The following is an 18,934-nucleotide window of genomic DNA, read 5'->3' on the forward strand; positions in this document are numbered from 1 at the left end:
CCCTCTTTCCATTACTTTATAAAGGAGGAAGAATCTCTATCCTCCCATCCACTCCTCCTTTGTGTTAATAGAAATCGGTGCACATCCAAAGAAGCTAATCATTGTTGCAAAACTAGTTAGTTGCTGAAACAATGCATACAACTTTGAACCATTTAACTCTAACGACATACGGTGGAGACTTGAGTCAAGAAATAGTAGAGATCTTAGATTCGACTCCCCTCGTAATTTAACAACAAACTTGGAATCATTTACAACAATTTCGGCCACCAAAATGCCTCCAGTTTTGACTGCCTTGTAACCCTCACATCTGGGCCTCTATCATTTATACAGTGAACAATATAGACGAATGCACAAGATCCGATCCATCTTAAAGCGGAAGCCTTTCGACTCATTTCCACACACAATGTATATCCATCATTGCATCTTGGCCAATTGCTTCATCAATCCCTTGATAATCTTTCCAAACCACATCAAGTTCATAACAGCTAGAACGGATGGCACAACAAACACCAACAGATATCCGTAGGTGTGCATCTGGATGATCTGCAATCCAATTAAACAAATGACACTCCAAAATCTTTAGTAACTTTACAGTTCTAGAGCACTTGATAATTCATATAAAAAAAATAAAAATAAAAGATGGATTTGTAAAAAATTCATAAAGATAAGGGAACTGGAAAAGGAGAGATGTTTTGGCTCGCATTAGTTTGTTCCTTTTTTTTTTTGTTTAAAGTAGAACATGCGAAATTTAAAATCTTCAGGAATGGTTCACAAATGTAGAATATTGCACTACATACGCAACATTCAAGATTTCATCCTGTTCCCAAAGAAAATCACACCAAAAGAGGAGGGTGTTGAAAATATAAAGATCCAAACTTTTTACCCCTTCTCAGAGAACTATCCAAACCATGTATACAGCATAACTCAACTTTTGAAGAAAGTGAAAGTATACGGCAAGAAAAATCCAAAGTGTAAGCGGTACATATCCTAAGGGAATGGCAGCTTACCATATCATAGTGTAAGTAAACATGGTAAAACATGTAGCCAAACAGCAGAATTCTTGCCGCCTGCATTCCATAAATTCCTTTAGAAAGCATGTCTAACAATGATGGAAGTTATGCGACCAAATGGAAAATCCAGCATCTTTGAAAACAACGATGTATGCTCACGATGCTGCTCACATCAAGCCAGATGGCTAAGAAATGAGTCAGTTTATGAAAGTATCAGGGCAGTGTTGTTGCAACACTCGATCTATTATATGAAATGAGTACATGTTGGGCCTCAAGCCACCACGTTCAATGATCATAAGATAATAATACAGAAGGAATTCAACTGACCAGCCATGATAAAAATATCACAATGCCGTTTAGGAGATATGCGCTGGACCTCTTCAGACCAGCTGTATCAAGATACCTTCATGAAAACGAAAGCTTATATTAAAGATGGAAAACTATAAACTAAACACTTTCTTATGTGTAAAGCTCACCATCTCATATTGATCTCTGGAGTAGTGATCTCAGAGATGAGGATCATGTATGTATAAAGTTGCCCCTCCCCAGAAAACATGGAGTATGCTACTGCAATTCCAGCAAGTGAGTGATGGAAAACCTGTAATTGAATGCCACCATATCAAGAGTTATACAGCCGTAAACATGTGGTGAACGTTACTCGTTTCTAATAATAGATTTGTGTACAAGCTGAGTAGTGTTTATTTATTGTTGTATATTCTTTTGGAAAGAAACAAATTTATTTTACTACCAAAAAGTCCACCAATAAAAGTTGAACCATTAAACTCTAACAGCATATCTGCCAAGTGCCAACCACTACAAAGATAAGCCGAACGTATATCAAATTTTAACTACAGCCACCTCTGCAATCATAAAGAATAACGAAAATAAAAAGCCCTAAATTTTCAATTAAACTGATCCCATAGAAAACGCCACAGTCTAATCAAAAGTGACTTAGTTTATATGCAAATGTGATTTCTTTTTCCGTCCACTTAACCTCCTCTTCTCTACTTTCTAGTTACCTGTTTGTGCAATTAAGCAGTCACCTTAATGGACTTATTAGAACCTAGGTAAATGATGCTTCTGACCCAAATGTCAAGATCGTTAAAGCAGAGACCAATAAATTATAAACAGAAACGCATATGCTGTGCTTCCAGACTAATATACAAATTGTCTTCCACGAAGAATTTACTTACATACTCCATTCCCCCTAAACAGGGATATAGCCATAATAGCATTCCCAGATCCGAACAGAAGTACCCAACAGAGACCTGTCACAAATGATCTTAATTATGTCCCACAAAAAAATGTCAGGAGATAACCAAACAAAAGAAAGTGCAGATAGATGAAAAAACCCAACAAAACAAAAGGTCCAGATCACTCATCAATCCGTGATATTAATTTCTAGCTGCTAGTCTAGGCATGGTCAGATGATAACGAAGCAAATAAGATAATGTTGGGATCTGTTCATTACGTCCTTACAGCTTAAGGTCAAATTGAAACCAACATGATATTTACACTTGAATAATATGCATGTAAATACTTTCACAATAATTGAGTGGCTAACAATTCATGTAAAAATAATAATTGGAAGCACATACCCCTAATCCAAAAACAGACAACGGTGAGCTTCGAAATGTAATAAGGCCAAGGTGCTGTTGATCAGAAAAGAGATCGGACCAGAACACAAAGTACAAGGACAGAGCTGTTATAAAAATGGCATGAATACTGGAGATACCACTGCAAAAGTTAACTTTCAAATTAATAAATTTACAAGTAGCGTTCCAGATGGGAAGTATACGACGCAAAAGGAAAGTGGGTATCCTTACCGACTGTTCCACTCAATTCGTTGGATTTTTGTAAGACTACCATAAGCCTTAATGTAAAAGGTGCTAATTAAATGGGTAAGATCATATACCTGCAGAAAATAATGAGTTAATAACAAAACAGAAAACCAAATCTACAACTTAAATGAGGCACCCTACAGCACATCTTTATTAAGAGTATACCATTTTGCACAAAATTATGCCTCCAATAATAGAAGTATATGGTATGACGGGATCCGCTAGTAAGTAGTTTTTAACAAGAACTCCGGCCTGATTTTGGTAAGATTTGATCGTCATAACTGTCTTTGTAGACATTTCCATTGCAAAATGCTAGATTGGTGGTTCTTATTTCCCTTCTTTACTTTCTCGTACTAGCTTCCCCGCTTCATTTTCCTGTTTCATCTTTCCATTAGCACACTCAAAGAGCAAGGAAGCCACCAGGATAGTAATTTATAATCACAAAACATGCACGTCTTTATCAGTATCATTTTTCTTTGGTTACTGCTGTGAGCATCTGAGGATGACATTTAACCAGAGTAGCTTATATTAGCAGATGGGTAAACTGCAAGCAATGTGATAGCTTATGTGCTTATACTTACAAACATAATCCACAAACAAGCTACACAGCCCAACGATAAGAAACATCGGCACAAATGAATCTAAATTTGTTAAAATTTAAAACTAACTTAAATAGATTTGAGCAACAAAAACCTATGTATAAAAACAACATACGCAAACGAAAAGGCTAAAATCAGAATTAGAAACAGATGAGATCCAAGTAACACCCAGAAGACAGAAGAGAGAAACTGAGCAGCTCTCAAACTCCAATTTAGTACTTTCCAAATACAAATGTATGAATGTACATTAAGCAAAACTTGCCGACCGGATTAGATAGTGTGGTCATGCATTGGTCAAGCACCAAGACCCTAAATTTGATCTCATGACTGCCCACAAACAGTTTCTTCATTGAAAAGAAAACCAAATGACTCAACCACAAAAACCAAGTGGCCATTTGAAAAGAAGTCAGTGTAAAATGAAGGTACTCCATCAATACTTCCATATGGTTGCAGAACAATACCAATACAAGCTCTAAGCAGGAGATTTAAAAACACCGTTAGAAAAAATTAACAAAATCAAGCAGTACCCAGAAGAAACAAGAAATGAAATCAAAAGAGAAAAACAAACTCGGATCCAAAGGCAACCACAAACACATGAGAAATCAAATGTGGTATTCAAAATTAAAAACCACCTCCATCCTGAGATCAGAAATCATAATATAACCAAAGGCAGATGAAGTTTCAAACAAAACCCATAAAGCAAAAACAGAGGATGCAAGCTGAGAAGCTCAGAAATCAGAAGGAGGAGACCTTACAATGAGCATGAAGTCCATAAAAGTTAACAACCAAAAACCCCTCCAAATCAGATGAGCATTTGGGAAAACACAGGAACACAGAAGCTAATCAATGCCAAAATCCAGAAATCAGAAGGAAAGATGAAAACTTGAGGCGCAGATTGCAGATGGGTAATCGAGAAAACAAAATGGGTTTGATGATCTGTGACCAGCAATGGAGAAATGGGAAGGCAAGAACCCGTGAAGGAGGGAAAAGGAAGCAGAGGGAGGGGGTGAAATCAATGAAAAATGTGAGTGCTTGGAATATCCAACCGAACACATAATAAAGTAAGAAGAGGAGTGGTTATTAGTTAAAAAAAAAAAAAAAAAAGCTGAGAAAACTATAAATTCTATGTCACATTAGATCGCCGTAGTTTAATATTAATTTTCATATTAATATTATAAAATATTATGCTAAATACATGAAATTATAAAGAATATATAAAGAGTTTTACTTTTAAAATAACGTCCTTAACATTTTTCACAAGAAAAAAAAATGGAAGGAACTTGAAAAATGACAAGTGAATTTTTGGGTGGATACGTGCGAGTTTGTGCTTGGATTCCATGATCTAGTGTAGTGTGGATCGCATTTTTCTTGTTATCCAAATGGGATAGGGAAGTGAGAAATGAAAATAATGTGGTTGGCTCATGAGCTATTTGGATTCTAGGGTTTTTTTTTTAGGATAGTACTATCCTCACATTCCTTGTTACATCATATACATTTTTGTTAATTTTTATTCATTGATCTTCAATTAATTTGATCCAACGGTCAAAACTTGAGAATAGTGTGTGAGAAGTAAATATAGGTGTGAATAGCACCACTCCTTTTGTTATAATTATTTTTGCTAATATTTTAATTTTTTTATTAATAATAAGGACAATGCGTATGTAATTTCAAAATTATAAAGGGAAATACCAGTAAACTAATAGTATATTTTAAACTTTTGTGTTTATTAGGAGAAATGCAAGATATATACAAAGGACAAAATAAGTATTTTACTTTGTGTGTAGTGGACTTTTGACTATTGCTCTTATTAGTCAGTTATGGTTAAAATGATACGTTGATGATGATACAATTCGGATGCCATGTCTTAATATTTTAAATTTATTTTCGTTTTATAATGTATATTTTACTTGATTTTTTTCTAAGTTATGTTATACTATTTTTGTTTATTTTAATCTGAGGTATGTCATTGTATACTAACATGTTGCTGCTGCTACAGTTCCTAACATTCCCTCACCAACCCCATCAGACCTCAATGATTATGGTTGTTTGCATCATTTACCATTTCCTAGCTATATTTTGTATCATGACTACTTACTGTAATAGTACACTCTCACTCAACTTTAATTCAATTAAAATAATGGTCTTTTAATTAAAAATTGTGATTATTATTTCTTAATTTATCAAAACGTGCAGCTACGATGTTTTTCGTCGATTCCGTTAGAACTTCTGTCAAAATCAGTCATGTGTCATGCACATGACGCTGAATAAAAGAGCAAATATGAAAGCCAAATTGTAGCAATGGTCCCTCAACTTTAACCTAATTGGAGAAATGGTCTCTCGAATTTAACTCAATTGGAGCAAGATCTCTTAACTTTAACTCAATTGTAGCAATGGTTCTTCTAGCATGACTCGTTTTAACGAATGTTCTGACGGAGTTGATGAAAAGAGTCATAGTTACACGTTTTGATGAGTTAAGGAATCAATTGTCATAAATTTTTAGTTGAGTGACCATTGATACAATAAGGTTAAAGTTAAAAGACCATTACTACAATTTTCTCATAATATTTTACAGTGTCACAACACTTATGTTATTTTCAACTTAAAATAATTAAATTAGGCAATTCGTTATAAGTGTCTCACATGCAAATTTAGACAAACTAGGAATAAGTGTTTCATATTTTAGTCGAGCGACATTTCAGAACGATAAAAAGTATAAAAAGAGAGATTTGAACTTAGTTATAAGGTCGGAAAAGCATACTGCATGCTCTAGCAAACTCACTACACCAAGTTTGCAAGGGTAAATACTTCCTCAATATCATAGATGGGATCAAATCGCATGGTAATCATTACTAGGAGTGGACGTTAGTTAAGAAAAAAAAAAGTTAGAAAGGAGATCATCCATGCATGGTTGGAAACTTGGCCGTTAAGGCCATGCTGGTGCATCATGCATGCATGGGGCAGCAACAGATAGCAGTTTCGAGTAAAACTTGGCTTCTGGTTCAAGTTGATACTTTTTCAACAACTTGGTTGCCCTGCGAACTTCTTTCCTCTTAATTTGGATTCATAACTGAAAGAAAGAGGACAAGAGTTGCGTGGTGGGATTAGGGTATGGTGTTTTTGGCGTGTAAGAGAGAGCAAGTATGGTGGTTATGACTCATAAGGGTTGTTGCAGCAAGTGTTTGAGTACTTAAGACTTTTTTCTTCATTCATTTTTTTCGGTTACATCAGAGTGTTTCGAACTTTAGATGCCTAGATGTAGTGAATATGGTAGTTATTTAGAGTCACGGAACCTACTTTTGAGGAGTAATCCAATTTACTTATAAGCCTATGCAAAGCCTATCCTCTCATTAATATAAAATTCATTCTCAACATATGAGACGATGCCCAGATTGTTTAGCTTCAGTCTAGGCTAAAGCTCGGGGTCTATCCTTTTCTTCAATTTCCTTTTTCTTTTTCTTTTTTTTTTTTTTTTTTTTTAAACAGGATGAACTAGTGTGAAATGAAGATTATAATATTTCAAGGTTTTGAGCACATTGGAAATGATTTTCGCATATACCATTTTTTCTTTCTCGCACAAATTATGTATATGTTTGTCTGTTGATCTTCATTTGGTTTATTCAATTCAAGGAGAAAAATGTATATGAAAATCAATTTCCTCGTTATTACAAAATGACGATTAAGAAGTTTAAAAAACTCTAATTTAGTCTTGACGTATGAAACTAGTAAGAATTTTTTAGTATGCAAGTAGATTAGGACTTAGGAGTGTTTGTTTCTTCCCTTTTGTAGTTTGCAGAGAGTGGAGAGAAAAAGAAAGGAAAGAAATGGTGATGGACAAATAAGTAGAAATATTTGAAAAAGAAAAAAGAAAGAAAAAGAAAGAAGAGGTGGCTAATGGCAGAAATAGAGGCACACTCCCATCTTCGATTCTCTGGAAAACCCAGAGAGGATACAACGAAAGGAGCAATGGGGACTTAAACCCCGATAAGATTTCATCCACGGTAACCTCTCCTCTCACCTGTCTGCATTTTTTTTTCAATCTTCACACCCTGCAACTTCCAGTTTTCATCTATTCAAGTTTAAAATTGCAAAAAAGCTAAGAATTGTATCCTTCTGTTCTTGTACGTTCAGCATTTTCGCAACAAACCCCGTCTTGTATACCAAATAGGCGTTGCTGATTTGAGTTTTTCTTTTCGGCCTGAACGCCTTGCTAATCCATTCATACTCAAGTGTATCAAACAGTTCTATATACATTCATTCATTTGATTTTCAGTTCAACTTCTGCGTTATTTGGTTATAATCTTTTGGTTCGTATGGTGCTCAATATGCGGTTTATCTTGCAGCGTAACTTTGGTTTCGCACCCGAGAGAAATGTAAAGAATTACACTGTTTCATTGATCAGAGAATTCATCTGTTGATTGAAGTACTGGAAATAACAGAATCCATTTTACAAGTAACTGGGAGGCCTACAGTTAGATACAATTTACATGCCTTCACAATTTCCTAACCTTTGGACTTGCGCCCAACTTTTTTCGGAGGAAGTGAGGAGGATGACGAAGACAGCCCGGATAGGTTCTTATCAGCTTTGTCCTTGTCAAATGCCTTTTGTACTTCCTCCTTAAGCTCCAAGAAACGCCGCCTCTTTATTTTCTGCTCATCAGTGGTGCCCGTCTCAAGGACACACAAATCAGGTAGGTCGACCTGAAGGAACTTGTCGAGGACTTCCGAGCAATGTGGAAAATAGTGTCTACCCATACTGACTGCCACAATAGAACACGAAGGCTTCAAATAGAGAATAAAAAGGACGAAACAAGTACTTTTATCCAGCAAATTCTACATACAAATACTTTCATTCCGTGCCTCATGTTACCCCCATTCAGTCCAGTAGGTTAGGAAAATTGCTTAACTTGGCTGATGTGGCATAAGATCTAAGATCATTGGTTTCTTGGTTTTCTAACCACCGTGACGGAATGGGGTAACAGAAGACAACTGAAGCATAGGGGGCAAAGTCACACAGATTTTCGTCAAGGCGTACAAACAAATAAGCCGAAAAAAAGGATCAACCAAAACTCTGCAATGCAACCACAATAATAGCATGTTACCTGTTTTCACAAGGGATTCCAACCTAGAAAGGAGTCTTTTGTTCTGCACAGTGGGAGTCTCGTTCAAATCAACCTCCATCAAATTCCCACTAGATCCTTTCAACGAAGAGATCCCGGCAAACTCAGGCGTTGTGTCTGCCTGTGAAATGGCCATGGCTAGCTTGGCTTCAGCAGGGAATAGCAATCTGGCGAATGCCACTGGAATAAACAATGCACTTCAGATTCAGGCCTTATCTAACAAGTGAAGGAGACTCAACTCATATTAAACCAGTCAAAAGATGAAACATCAAACGTGAAAGGTTGAGATTCAAGGAGAAAAAGGATACTGACTATGATCTGCCACCACAATGCCTTCACAAATCAAATTGAGAGTGTAGAAATGTTACCTCGATTCTCCAGTTTCAGCAATCTCATGTGCAGATCATTGGGCGTTATTTGGGAAGATATAGATGCCTCTCCAGCCATTGGATTCCTCTGCATTTCTCTCTCAAGAACATCAATGCAAATCCGGTCTTTGTTTGCTTCTTGCCCCCGCTCTGTTTTTGTATGATAATCCTTTGGCCTTGTCAACCTCCGGCAAATACTAACAGCACTCTCACCTTCCAAAGTCGGCTCTGATGCACGAGCGCCATTAGACAAAAGCAATATTATAATTGATGGCTCTTTCCGCATCATAGCAATGTGAAGCACTGTATAACCCCGGGAATCCCGGAGGTTAACATCAGCCAGACCCAGGCCAAGCACTTCAGCCACAACCTTAGGATCGCAGTAAGCAGCAGCATAATGGAGCGCATTGGCTTCGTCTAAGGTTACATCAGACTCGGTTAAAAGAAGTTTCATAAGTTCAACATCATCTGAGTCCAGTGCCTTATGTATTCTCCTGATTCTCTTCTCACGCAAGGGGTCCACGGCTGGCATGTTTGGGTCGCAGCAGTGCTGAGAATTGCGGCGAAGAATTTTAATCTTCTCCACAACCTCGTCAGGAAGTGTTTTCTCTAGAGATATACTATCAAGATCTGAGTGTGCCACTCTCTCTATACACTGATCAATGAGCTGACTTAACTGACAATGAAACGCAACCACGAGGATTGGGATAACATCATCCGTCAGAGCTTTCACTACAAAATCGATAAGCTGTCGCTGCCAAATACACAGAACCAAATCAGAACAACCTTGCATTTTTCTTTCCAAATGAATTAGTAATCTATCTTTGCATTCTATAAAACGAGTTGGATAGAAGTTGACCAAAAACGAAAAACATAATACAGATACACAACTAAGGTGGCCGAAACCAGTGACGAAACAGGAATTGTCGGAGGAGGGGCGAAATTTAAAAGCGTAAAAGGTTCCAAAAAATGCAGACAACCAAGTCTTTTTACATAGTAGACAATTTCAATGTCGTTGATGACTCATAAGGTGTTCATGTACTTTCTGTGCATTGCATGCTCATGGTTTCTAAAGTAAAAAAGAACACTAATTGCTAAAGTTGACTAATTCCTCGATGTGATTAAAATGTTTGATCAGAATTTCAGAAAGCAAACAACACCAACCAACCTGCAATATGGAAACCAGATCCGGCATTCCGAAAACCGAAGAAGCACACATCAACTCCAAAGCAAATTCAATGGCGGGTCGACAAGCTTCATGGCCGCACACATTGTGAACGCAGCTCGAAACCTCGACCGGAAAATCCCTCACCTTTGCAGTATACACAAAGCTTAAGAAAACCAGAAACGCTTCATAACCCACATGCCCAAAAGGCAGCAAATCACTCATACAATACTTGGGCTTTCCTTCTTTTTCGGAATCCCCATTTTCCCGCCTGAATAACTCCGCGAAAAACTCGCTCCTCGAAGCCAAAATGCAACGGTGGACAGCAACCGGAACGCCCTCGACGGTGATTTCGGCGTCGCTGTAGTCGCCGCCGGAGTCGGCCAGTAGCCGGCCCAAATTGGAGCTGAGGTTGGTGAGTAACTCGGGGGTGGGCAGCGGGTCGGAGGCGGAGGAGTTGGGGGTTATGGAGGCGCTGGATATGTGGGGAGAGGAGGTGAAGCTCAAGCAGGAAGATGGGTCGGATGAATTAGCCATTAGTTAATCTGGGCTAGATTCAAACATGGAGATTAACGAGATGGATCAAAGCATGATGATTGATGGGATAAAACAATCCAGGAGGAGGTTGAAGATGCTACTGCGCAAATAGTCAACGTAGTTTTGAGTGACGATGCTTGAACGTTGGCTTCCACGTTTATTAGCTCCAGGATTTAAAGCCTAAGCAGTGATATACTGATATTTCTAAATTTAACTCATATTAGTGAGGAAACATGTTTGAATTAGAATAGGTCTATTGAATACAACTTATATATATAGTGCGTATTTGCGACACCATTTTTTTTCAAAATTTTTGACATTTTTTCGTAGGGGTTATTATGTAATGTGTTTCAACAAACGATTTATTTTCTACCATAGAATTTATAGATCATCTTTGCAAAAAATTAGACAAATCTCAAACTATCAAAACATTCATTTGTAGTGAAGGAAATTAACGAATACTGTTCTACAACAAAAATTCTAAACCCTTAATCCAATAGTTATATGGTTTCAAATTTGGTTGATTTTAGTAGACATGATCTTGAGAGATAACTTAAATAATAGACGTTCAGATCATTAAAAACATTACAAAAAGGGTCTCATAAAATCATGTGCCCAAAATTATATAGAAAAGTATTTTCACGGATCTATTCCTTTATAATTTTTTTTTTTAGTACATCGATATTTTCACACTAAGAGGAAGGGAGTTCGGCAAAGCCACACAATGAGCAGTCTAATTTGGTATCGAATTCGCCATCCATAAAATTCGAACCTAAAACCTCTTATCTTCAAATAAAAAAGAATATTACTAGACTATAGTATTAAGTGATAGTTTAAAATTAATTTAAACCCAATACTTTAACCATCACGATAATCCATCATTTTCAATAAGAATAGGTTAGTCTAAGTGTGTAACCGAGGACCCGTGTGCAGAGCACATGCGCAGTATATGCCTCACTTTTGCAATTTAAAAATTATGAAAATTTTTTTTTGAAGAAGAAACGAAAAATGATAAATAATTAAATAATTGTTTATTAATTAGGACTGAGGCATTATGAGAATTTGGAATTTTTAATATTACGTACGTTGAGAAAACAAAATAAGATACTAAAACCTTTTAGCGTAAAATCTTGACCATTAAATTTTTAATTAAATTTTAACGGTCAAAGTCTAGATAAATAAGATGATCCATTGTACTATTAGGGGAAAAAAATGGTTTTACTCAAAGAAATGTTCGAGCACACATGCAGATGGCCAAAAGACATGACGTCGTCTAAGTCTGTACAGTAAAAAATTAGAGACATGTTTGGAACTGTATTATAATGACTAAAAGTGTTTTTAGAAGAAGAAAAAAATTTAAGTTCCAAAAATATTCAGAATGCTTCCTGTAAAAAACATCAACTATGTGTTTCTTGTACGAATCAATAAAGTGATTTTCTAGTAATCAATTGTCATTTTATTAACGATTGATTCCGAAAACTCTTTCAATTATTTTATGAGTATTTTCGAACGAATCATACATCCTACCAACTTTTCTATGCTCACTATTTTGTTGGTAAAAATGTCATCTTGTTTCTCTTAAATAGGAGTTCCTATGCCCCCACGCTCAACGTATCGAAATTGAATACTTACTAATTCGTCAAGAGCATTCTTCCTTGAACCCAAAGTTTCGAGTCCGTAAACTCCATAAGAGAGCTTTATAAGAAAAGATAAAAAGGTAAATGTCATTGATCAAAACCATCCTTTACAGAAGTACAAAACTAAGATACTTGCTAGTTTGTGAAGTTAACAGAGCAATTCAAAGCTGCCCAGATTTTACCGATCCGATGGCCAACACTTCCCTACACTCTCGTCAGTAACCTCGAAAAAAATTGTTCGTATTTCGAAGGCTTATTAGGTACAAATTTACACGCCTTCACAATTTCCTAACCTTCTGATTTGCGCCAAATTTTCTCGGAGATGACGAGGAGGATGATGAAGACAACCCGGAGAGGCTCAACTCAGCCTTGTCTTTGGTAAATGCCTTTTGTACTTCCTCCTTTAGCTCCATGAAACGCCTCCTCTTTACCCTCTGCTCATCAGAGGAGCCGGACTCGAGGAAAAACAATTCAGGAAGGTCGTCCTCGATGAACTTATCCAGGACTTCCGAGCAATGAGGGAAATAGCATCTACCCAAACGGACTGCCACAATACAAAAAAGCTTAGAACAAATGACTAAATATTATGTAATTGAAACCGCAGCAACGGATAAAAGCATGCGTTTATGATTTACCGGTTTTCATAAGGGCTTCCAACCTAGAGTGGAGTCTTTTGTTCTGCACTGTGGGGGTCTCATTTAAATCAACCTCCATCAGATTCCCACTTGAGCCTTTCGATGACGATGGCTTAGGAAACTCGGGCGTTGTCTCTGTATGGGCAATGACCATGGCTAGCTTGGCCTCCGCAGGAAATAACAATCGGGCAATTGCCACTGCAATCACAAGTGCAAGATGTCGCGCCAGAGAATCAGAGACACACTAAACCAATCGAAAGAAGAAATATGAAGGCAAAAGGTTGAAATTCAGGTGTTAAAATAAGAAGACCACATATCCACAACCAACATTTTACCAAGAGAACCTCGCAAAATAAAACTGGAAGGATATAATACTGGATAATCCCTTTTGTTTTGCAAGATATGTCGACCATCGTTGATAAAATGCTATTTGTTTTGCAACACTTACCTCTGTTCTCCAGGTTCAGCAACTCCATGTGCAGATCATCAGGCATTATTTGGGAAGATATAGATGTATCTCCAGCCATCGGATTCCGCCGCATTTCCCTCTCTAGAACATCAATGCATATTCGGTCTTTGTTTGCTTCTTGCCCCTGCTCTGTTTTTGAATCGTAATCCTTTGGTCTTGTCAACCTCCGGCAAATACTAACAGCATTCTGACCATCTGATGTTAGCTCCGACGCACGAGCCCCTTTAGTGAGAAGCAATACGATAATTGATGGCTCTTTGCGCATGACAGCAATGTGAAGCACTGTATAACCACGAGAATTCCGGAGGTTAACATCAGCGAGACCCAGATCAAGCACTTCAGTCACAACCTTAGGATCGCAGTAAGCTGCAGCATAATGAAGAGCATTTGCTTCGTCGAGGGTTATATTAGACTCCGTTAAAAGAAGTTTCACAAGTTCAACATCATCCGAGTCCAAAGCCTTATGTATTCTCCGGATTCTCTTTTCACGCAAGGGATCCACAGGTGGCAAGTTTGAGACACAATCCCGCTGAGCTTTGCAGCGAAGAACTTTGATTTTCTTCACAACCTCATCAGGAAGTCCCTTCTCAATAGATATATCATCAATATCCGATCGTGCCACTCTCTCTATACCCTCAGCGATGAGCTGATTCAACTGACAATGGAAAGCAACCACGAGAATCGGGATAACATTGTCCGGCAGAGCTTTCCCAACAAAATTAAGAAGGCGCCGCTGCCAATGCACAGACAATCAAATCAGAACTATTTTCCATATATATTACCAAAAGAATGAGTAATCTATCACAACATTCATAACTAAGTTGGATAGAAAATCCCCCAAAAAAAAAAATATATTGATTTACGAATCCATGTACTCATAGACTTGACTAACAAAAATCTGCTCAGAAATTCAAAACAACAGAAGACCAACCTCGAATATCGAAACCAGATCGGGCATTTGGAAAACGGAAGCGGCGTACATCAATTCCACAACGAAATTAATAGCAGGTCTACACGCGTCATGGGCACATCCATTGTGAACGCACGTTGACACCTCCATCGGAGAAGGCTTAAGCTTTCCGGTATACACATAGCTTAAGAAAACCAAGAAGGCTTCGTATCCAACATCCCCGTAAGGCAGCAAATCGCTCATAGAGTACTTTGGCCTGCCTTCCTTCCCAGAAGACCCCTTTTCTCGCTTGAATAGCTCGCGAAAAAACCTACTCCGCGAAGCCAATATACATCGGTGAACACCAACAGGAATCCCCTCAACGACGATATCAGCATCACTAAAATCGCATCCAGGATCAACCAACAGCTGCTCCAAACTGGAACTAAGCTTGGACAAACTGATTACTTCAAGATTTGGCACCGATTCGGAGCCCGAACACGATACGTTGAGGCTTATCGAACCATTTGACAAAGGGGGTGAGGACGTAAAGCTCAAAGAGGATGATGGTTCAGCTGAATAAGCCATTGATCAACTTCAGACCAAAAGTATAGCCTAAGGACGTATCGACGTCAAGCGTAATCACATATTGCTCGAAGAATAAGAGCCCCAACTAATTCTTCGATCACAAGCTACGGCTCTCAAAATATTATGATTCTTCCGACTGATATGGTCAAGAAAATCTCCAAGCAAAAGTGCTTTCCAGAAACGAAAAGCGAGATAAGCCGATTACTGAACAGAAGGGGATGATCCAATACGATCACAGAATTGAAGTTTACAACCTTAACACAAAATCCAAACCTGTCATAAACTGTGCTTTCGCTCTTCAATTTTGAAAGGTAAAATCTAAAACACAAAACTAAAATCTTGATGCTCAAGATCTAATTAGAACAATACAAACCAGTTTTTGCATCAACGATATTCTATGCTGTAATTTTTACACTGCACAAAACAGAAACTTTTATGGTTTTCCTATCAAATCCCACCTGAATTTCAAAACCCAGAACAACATAAACAAAGTAAAACAGTATCAAAAGGATCAATCTTAGAAAAATTGCAGCAAACACAAAGCCCGAAAACAAGAAGAATCAAGCCTTCGACCATATCAACCAGAAGAACACTCACAGATATCAAATCCCAAGATTGGCAGAAAGGGCAGGGAGGGGGGAAGCCAAAAGGGTAGGAATCAATTCAGAGAAACAGAGTCAGAAAGTAGAGAGAGAAAGAGGAGAGAGAGAGAGAGAGAGGTGAGAAAGAGGTGAGAAATTTCGTTAGGGGGAGGTGAAGTCGCTTTGGTGACGATTGAGATGGCATCAGCGATCCCAGCTGGGGTGAGGTGACGCACACAGTGTCGTCATCCATTCGGTGTAAATTAATGGGAGCTTTTTGTTTTTGTTTGCAAATTGCAGTGTGGAAAAACGGAGAGCCATCGTAGGCACAGTGGTTTATTATTTTGGTTTATCTTTCGCTTTCGTTTGTGAATTGGGAGATAGAGAGAGAGAGAGAGAGAGAGAGAGAGCTTTGGTGTCGGCCATAGTTGCAATACCTTGTGATTCAAAGGCAAAGATGACAACTTTTTCTTTATTTTAAAGGCTAGGATGATAAGCATCTGGCATTTTTTTTTTGACTGGTTCCATGAGAAGTTATGCTGATATACCATTTGTTCTTTTGACAATTTACCAAACAAAAGTTACTTGCAGTGGGAATGGACTACATGTCAATTATTGTCTAAAATTCCATCAAAACGAATCACGTATTACAAACGCAGTCGTTCTTACGAACCTCTCGTTACTTTGAGATTTTAGATGATTTGAAGATAAAAACTTCGTTTACAAAAAATTAAAAAGCTCGTGAGTTAAGTAAACCAAATAAAGTCAACAAAATTATTTCGAGACGAAGAGATTAGTCAGTGTATTTCTCACTCCAAGTCACATAGGCCTTAAGAAGCGACCAAAATTTGTCTCTAAATATGACCCACGTGTTTAACATGTGATGCTTTTTTTTCATAAAATTTCTGATAAAAATTGACATAAGTGATGATACCCGCGCTTTAAGTAGGGAAATGGTAAGTTGTTAATATTTGTACATAGCCCTGTATGCTATATTTGTGTGAAATATTTTGAATGTGATAGGCAAACAATTGGGTGAAGGAAATTGTTAAAAAAACTAGTCATAATGCTACTTCTTTTCCTAAAAAAAGACTAGTTGGTGGTTTCACCACTGCAATTTCTCTTTTGGGGATCTTACATAGGCATTTTAGCCTTTTCTGACCATCATTGTGTGATTCACCAACACCAAAAATTGAATTCAGAACGTACCATGTGGAATACGAGACTAAAATTCGTTCATAACCACTGAGCTACCCCGTAGTGGTTAGTCATAATGCTACTTTCACTCATTCGTTACTTATTTCACTTCCATATATTCCTTCCCTCTCACAAAAATTTAGAAGAAAAAAAAAATACACTTTACATATTCCTAATCTACTCCAAAACTAAAACCTTTCAATTTTTTTTTCAAGATTTGAATGAACTTTTAAATCTTTCGTAATCGAATAGACACTAGTATATGTGATCTGATTATCATTCACCTCTATTATTTGATAGAATGAACAGTCTTACGACATGATCACTGTCTCTTTTTCTCGTACCTCTCCTATATAGAAAAAAAAAAATGATGTGATAACTTGATCAACAAGATGTATGCAAGTCGACATTCGCTATATACATGTTCTCTATAATTGATTGGTTATGCAACAGAATGTACATGTTTTATTGTCGCATATTATATAAGAAATATTCTTTTCCCATACAAACAATGAATTTGAAAAGAAAAATATTACCTACTACCAAGAAGGAACAAGAGAACCCATCCCATATTATGTTATATTTGATTGTGACTTGTGAGCACATGACCGATATTTGCATACTCGATCACTAGGAAATTGCTAAATGTCATATACAAGGTTTTCTAGTCAAATAGTTTTGAAATTGACATAACTTCTTATTGGCACTTGACGATGAAAATCAATAGAAGTGGTTATTAAGTTTGTCCACTATAAGTCATTTTTGTTATTTTGTGAAAAAATTGTCGTTAAGTTGAGGGGTTGGTTTGACAAAAATACTTTTAAAAAAAAATTGTCGAGAGACTACATATTTACACCAGATTTGTGTACAATCGCATGTGTCAAGTGATACATATAATCAACATTTAGTACTGGTTTGGTACTGATGTGCTTTTATAAAAAAATGGTGTAAATAATCACTTGGCACATGCAATGTACACAAATCTGGTGTAAATATGTAGTCTCCCGACTATTTTTTTAAGAATATTTTTATCAAATCAACCCTTCAAATTAACGACATATTTTTCACAGAATAACCAAAATGACTTATAGTGGACAGACTCAAGAACCATTTCTATTGATTTTCATCGTCAAGTACCAATAAGAAGTTATATCAATTTCGAAACTATTTGACCAGAAAACCTTATACGACACATTTAGCAATTTCCTAGTGATCGAGTATGCAAATATCTGTCCTGTGCTCACAAGTCACAGTCAAATATAACATAATATGGGATGGGTTCTCTTGTTCCTTCTTGGTAGTAGGTAATATTTTTCTTTTCAAATTCATTGTTTGTATGGGGAAAGAACATTTCCTATATAATATGCGATAATAAAACATGTACATTATGTTACATAAAGTAGTTCATGGAGTACCAATCAACTATAAAGAACATGCATATAGCGAATGTCGACTTGCATACATCTTGTTGATCAAATGATCACATCATTTTTTTTTCTTTCTATATAGGAGAGGTACGAAGAAAAAGATACAGTTTGTAAGACTGCATTCTTTCTACCAAATAATATAGGCGAATGATAATCAGGTCACATAGTATTAGTTTGGTACTGAGGTGCTTTTATAAAAAGTGGGTATAAAAAAAAAGCTCAAAAAGGTGTTTGGTAAACATTTTAAAACAACTTATTTTCACAGTTTTGGGTGAAAAAAAGTTGAAAACGTGAAACAGCAAAAATGAGCTTATTCTCACAGCACAGCAGAATCAATTTTTTTTTCAAAGCACAACAATACCAAACCAGCCCTTAATGTGATAAATTCATTATTTGAAAGAAAAAAAAAATGAGATAACTTTATTAAGTGACGTGGCATTACACATGATATACAAAAAAAAAAAGATAAATTCATTAATTGACGTGATACTAATAATGTTTTTGTAACACATAGTTTGCCACATCAGATAATACACAAATATAGTACACAAAATATGATCTCTTTGGCATTAATAATATTATTTGTAACAAAAAAAAAACTAATATATGATGTTCAAACCCTTTGCCAAGACTAAATTAGAACTCCATATTGGACTAAATTGAAAGACTTTGATGAATAGTGTTTTTTTTTCCCCAACTTTGTTGGCATATCTTTATTTAACAAATTAATGAACAAGGTTCAGCAAATTCTTTATTCTGCTGATGTCATAACTTCCCTTCAAAAAACCCGCCCGGACACCGACTCTTCCTTCAGCCCGAACCGAAAACTTAAACGGCCTGAACACGAAAACGTTGGGCTAAACTGGTTCATAAA

The 18,934-nt window shown here is 36.8% G+C and overlaps 2 protein-coding genes and 1 pseudogene across 6 annotated transcripts; all 3 read right to left on the reverse strand.

Moving 5' to 3' along the window:
• Positions 1 to 101: 101 nt before the first annotated feature.
• On the reverse strand, positions 102 to 4,655 carry LOC137726261 (uncharacterized). 4 transcript variants are annotated; one of them, XM_068465161.2, is made up of 9 exons: positions 4,206 to 4,655; positions 3,017 to 3,226; positions 2,837 to 2,925; positions 2,609 to 2,747; positions 2,204 to 2,278; positions 1,487 to 1,608; positions 1,338 to 1,413; positions 1,008 to 1,067; positions 102 to 543 (listed from the first exon to the last, which is right to left on the reverse strand). In XM_068465161.2, the coding sequence occupies exons 2-9, from the start codon at positions 3,152 to 3,154 to the stop codon at positions 415 to 417; spliced, it is 828 nt and encodes a 275-aa protein (XP_068321262.1). In that variant the 5' UTR covers positions 3,155 to 3,226; positions 4,206 to 4,655; the 3' UTR covers positions 102 to 414. The 4 variants fall into 4 exon arrangements, with proteins under 4 accessions (XP_068321262.1, XP_088550112.1, XP_088550111.1 ...); XM_088693986.1 differs by having other exon boundaries at positions 3,017 to 3,347; positions 4,201 to 4,484; XM_088693985.1 differs by having other exon boundaries at positions 3,017 to 3,347; positions 4,206 to 4,480.
• Positions 4,656 to 7,819: 3,164 nt separating this feature from the next.
• Positions 7,820 to 10,782, reverse strand: LOC137725410 (BTB/POZ domain and ankyrin repeat-containing protein NPR1-like; annotated as a pseudogene). Its single transcript, XR_011067519.2, has 4 exons — positions 10,104 to 10,782; positions 8,936 to 9,689; positions 8,550 to 8,747; positions 7,820 to 8,207 (listed from the first exon to the last, which is right to left on the reverse strand). The product of XR_011067519.2 is annotated as a BTB/POZ domain and ankyrin repeat-containing protein NPR1-like (transcript).
• Positions 10,783 to 12,333: 1,551 nt separating this feature from the next.
• LOC137725599 (BTB/POZ domain and ankyrin repeat-containing protein NPR1) lies at positions 12,334 to 15,899 on the reverse strand. Its single transcript, XM_068464339.2, has 4 exons — positions 14,310 to 15,899; positions 13,358 to 14,111; positions 12,910 to 13,107; positions 12,334 to 12,818 (listed from the first exon to the last, which is right to left on the reverse strand). The coding sequence occupies exons 1-4, from the start codon at positions 14,853 to 14,855 to the stop codon at positions 12,553 to 12,555; spliced, it is 1,764 nt and encodes a 587-aa protein (XP_068320440.1). The 5' UTR covers positions 14,856 to 15,899; the 3' UTR covers positions 12,334 to 12,552.
• Positions 15,900 to 18,934: the final 3,035 nt, after the last annotated feature.

Source organism: Pyrus communis, chromosome 5 (assembly GCF_041283825.1).
Source record: "Pyrus communis isolate YQ-2024b chromosome 5, ASM4128382v1, whole genome shotgun sequence".
NCBI lineage: Eukaryota > Viridiplantae > Streptophyta > Magnoliopsida > Rosales > Rosaceae > Pyrus > Pyrus communis.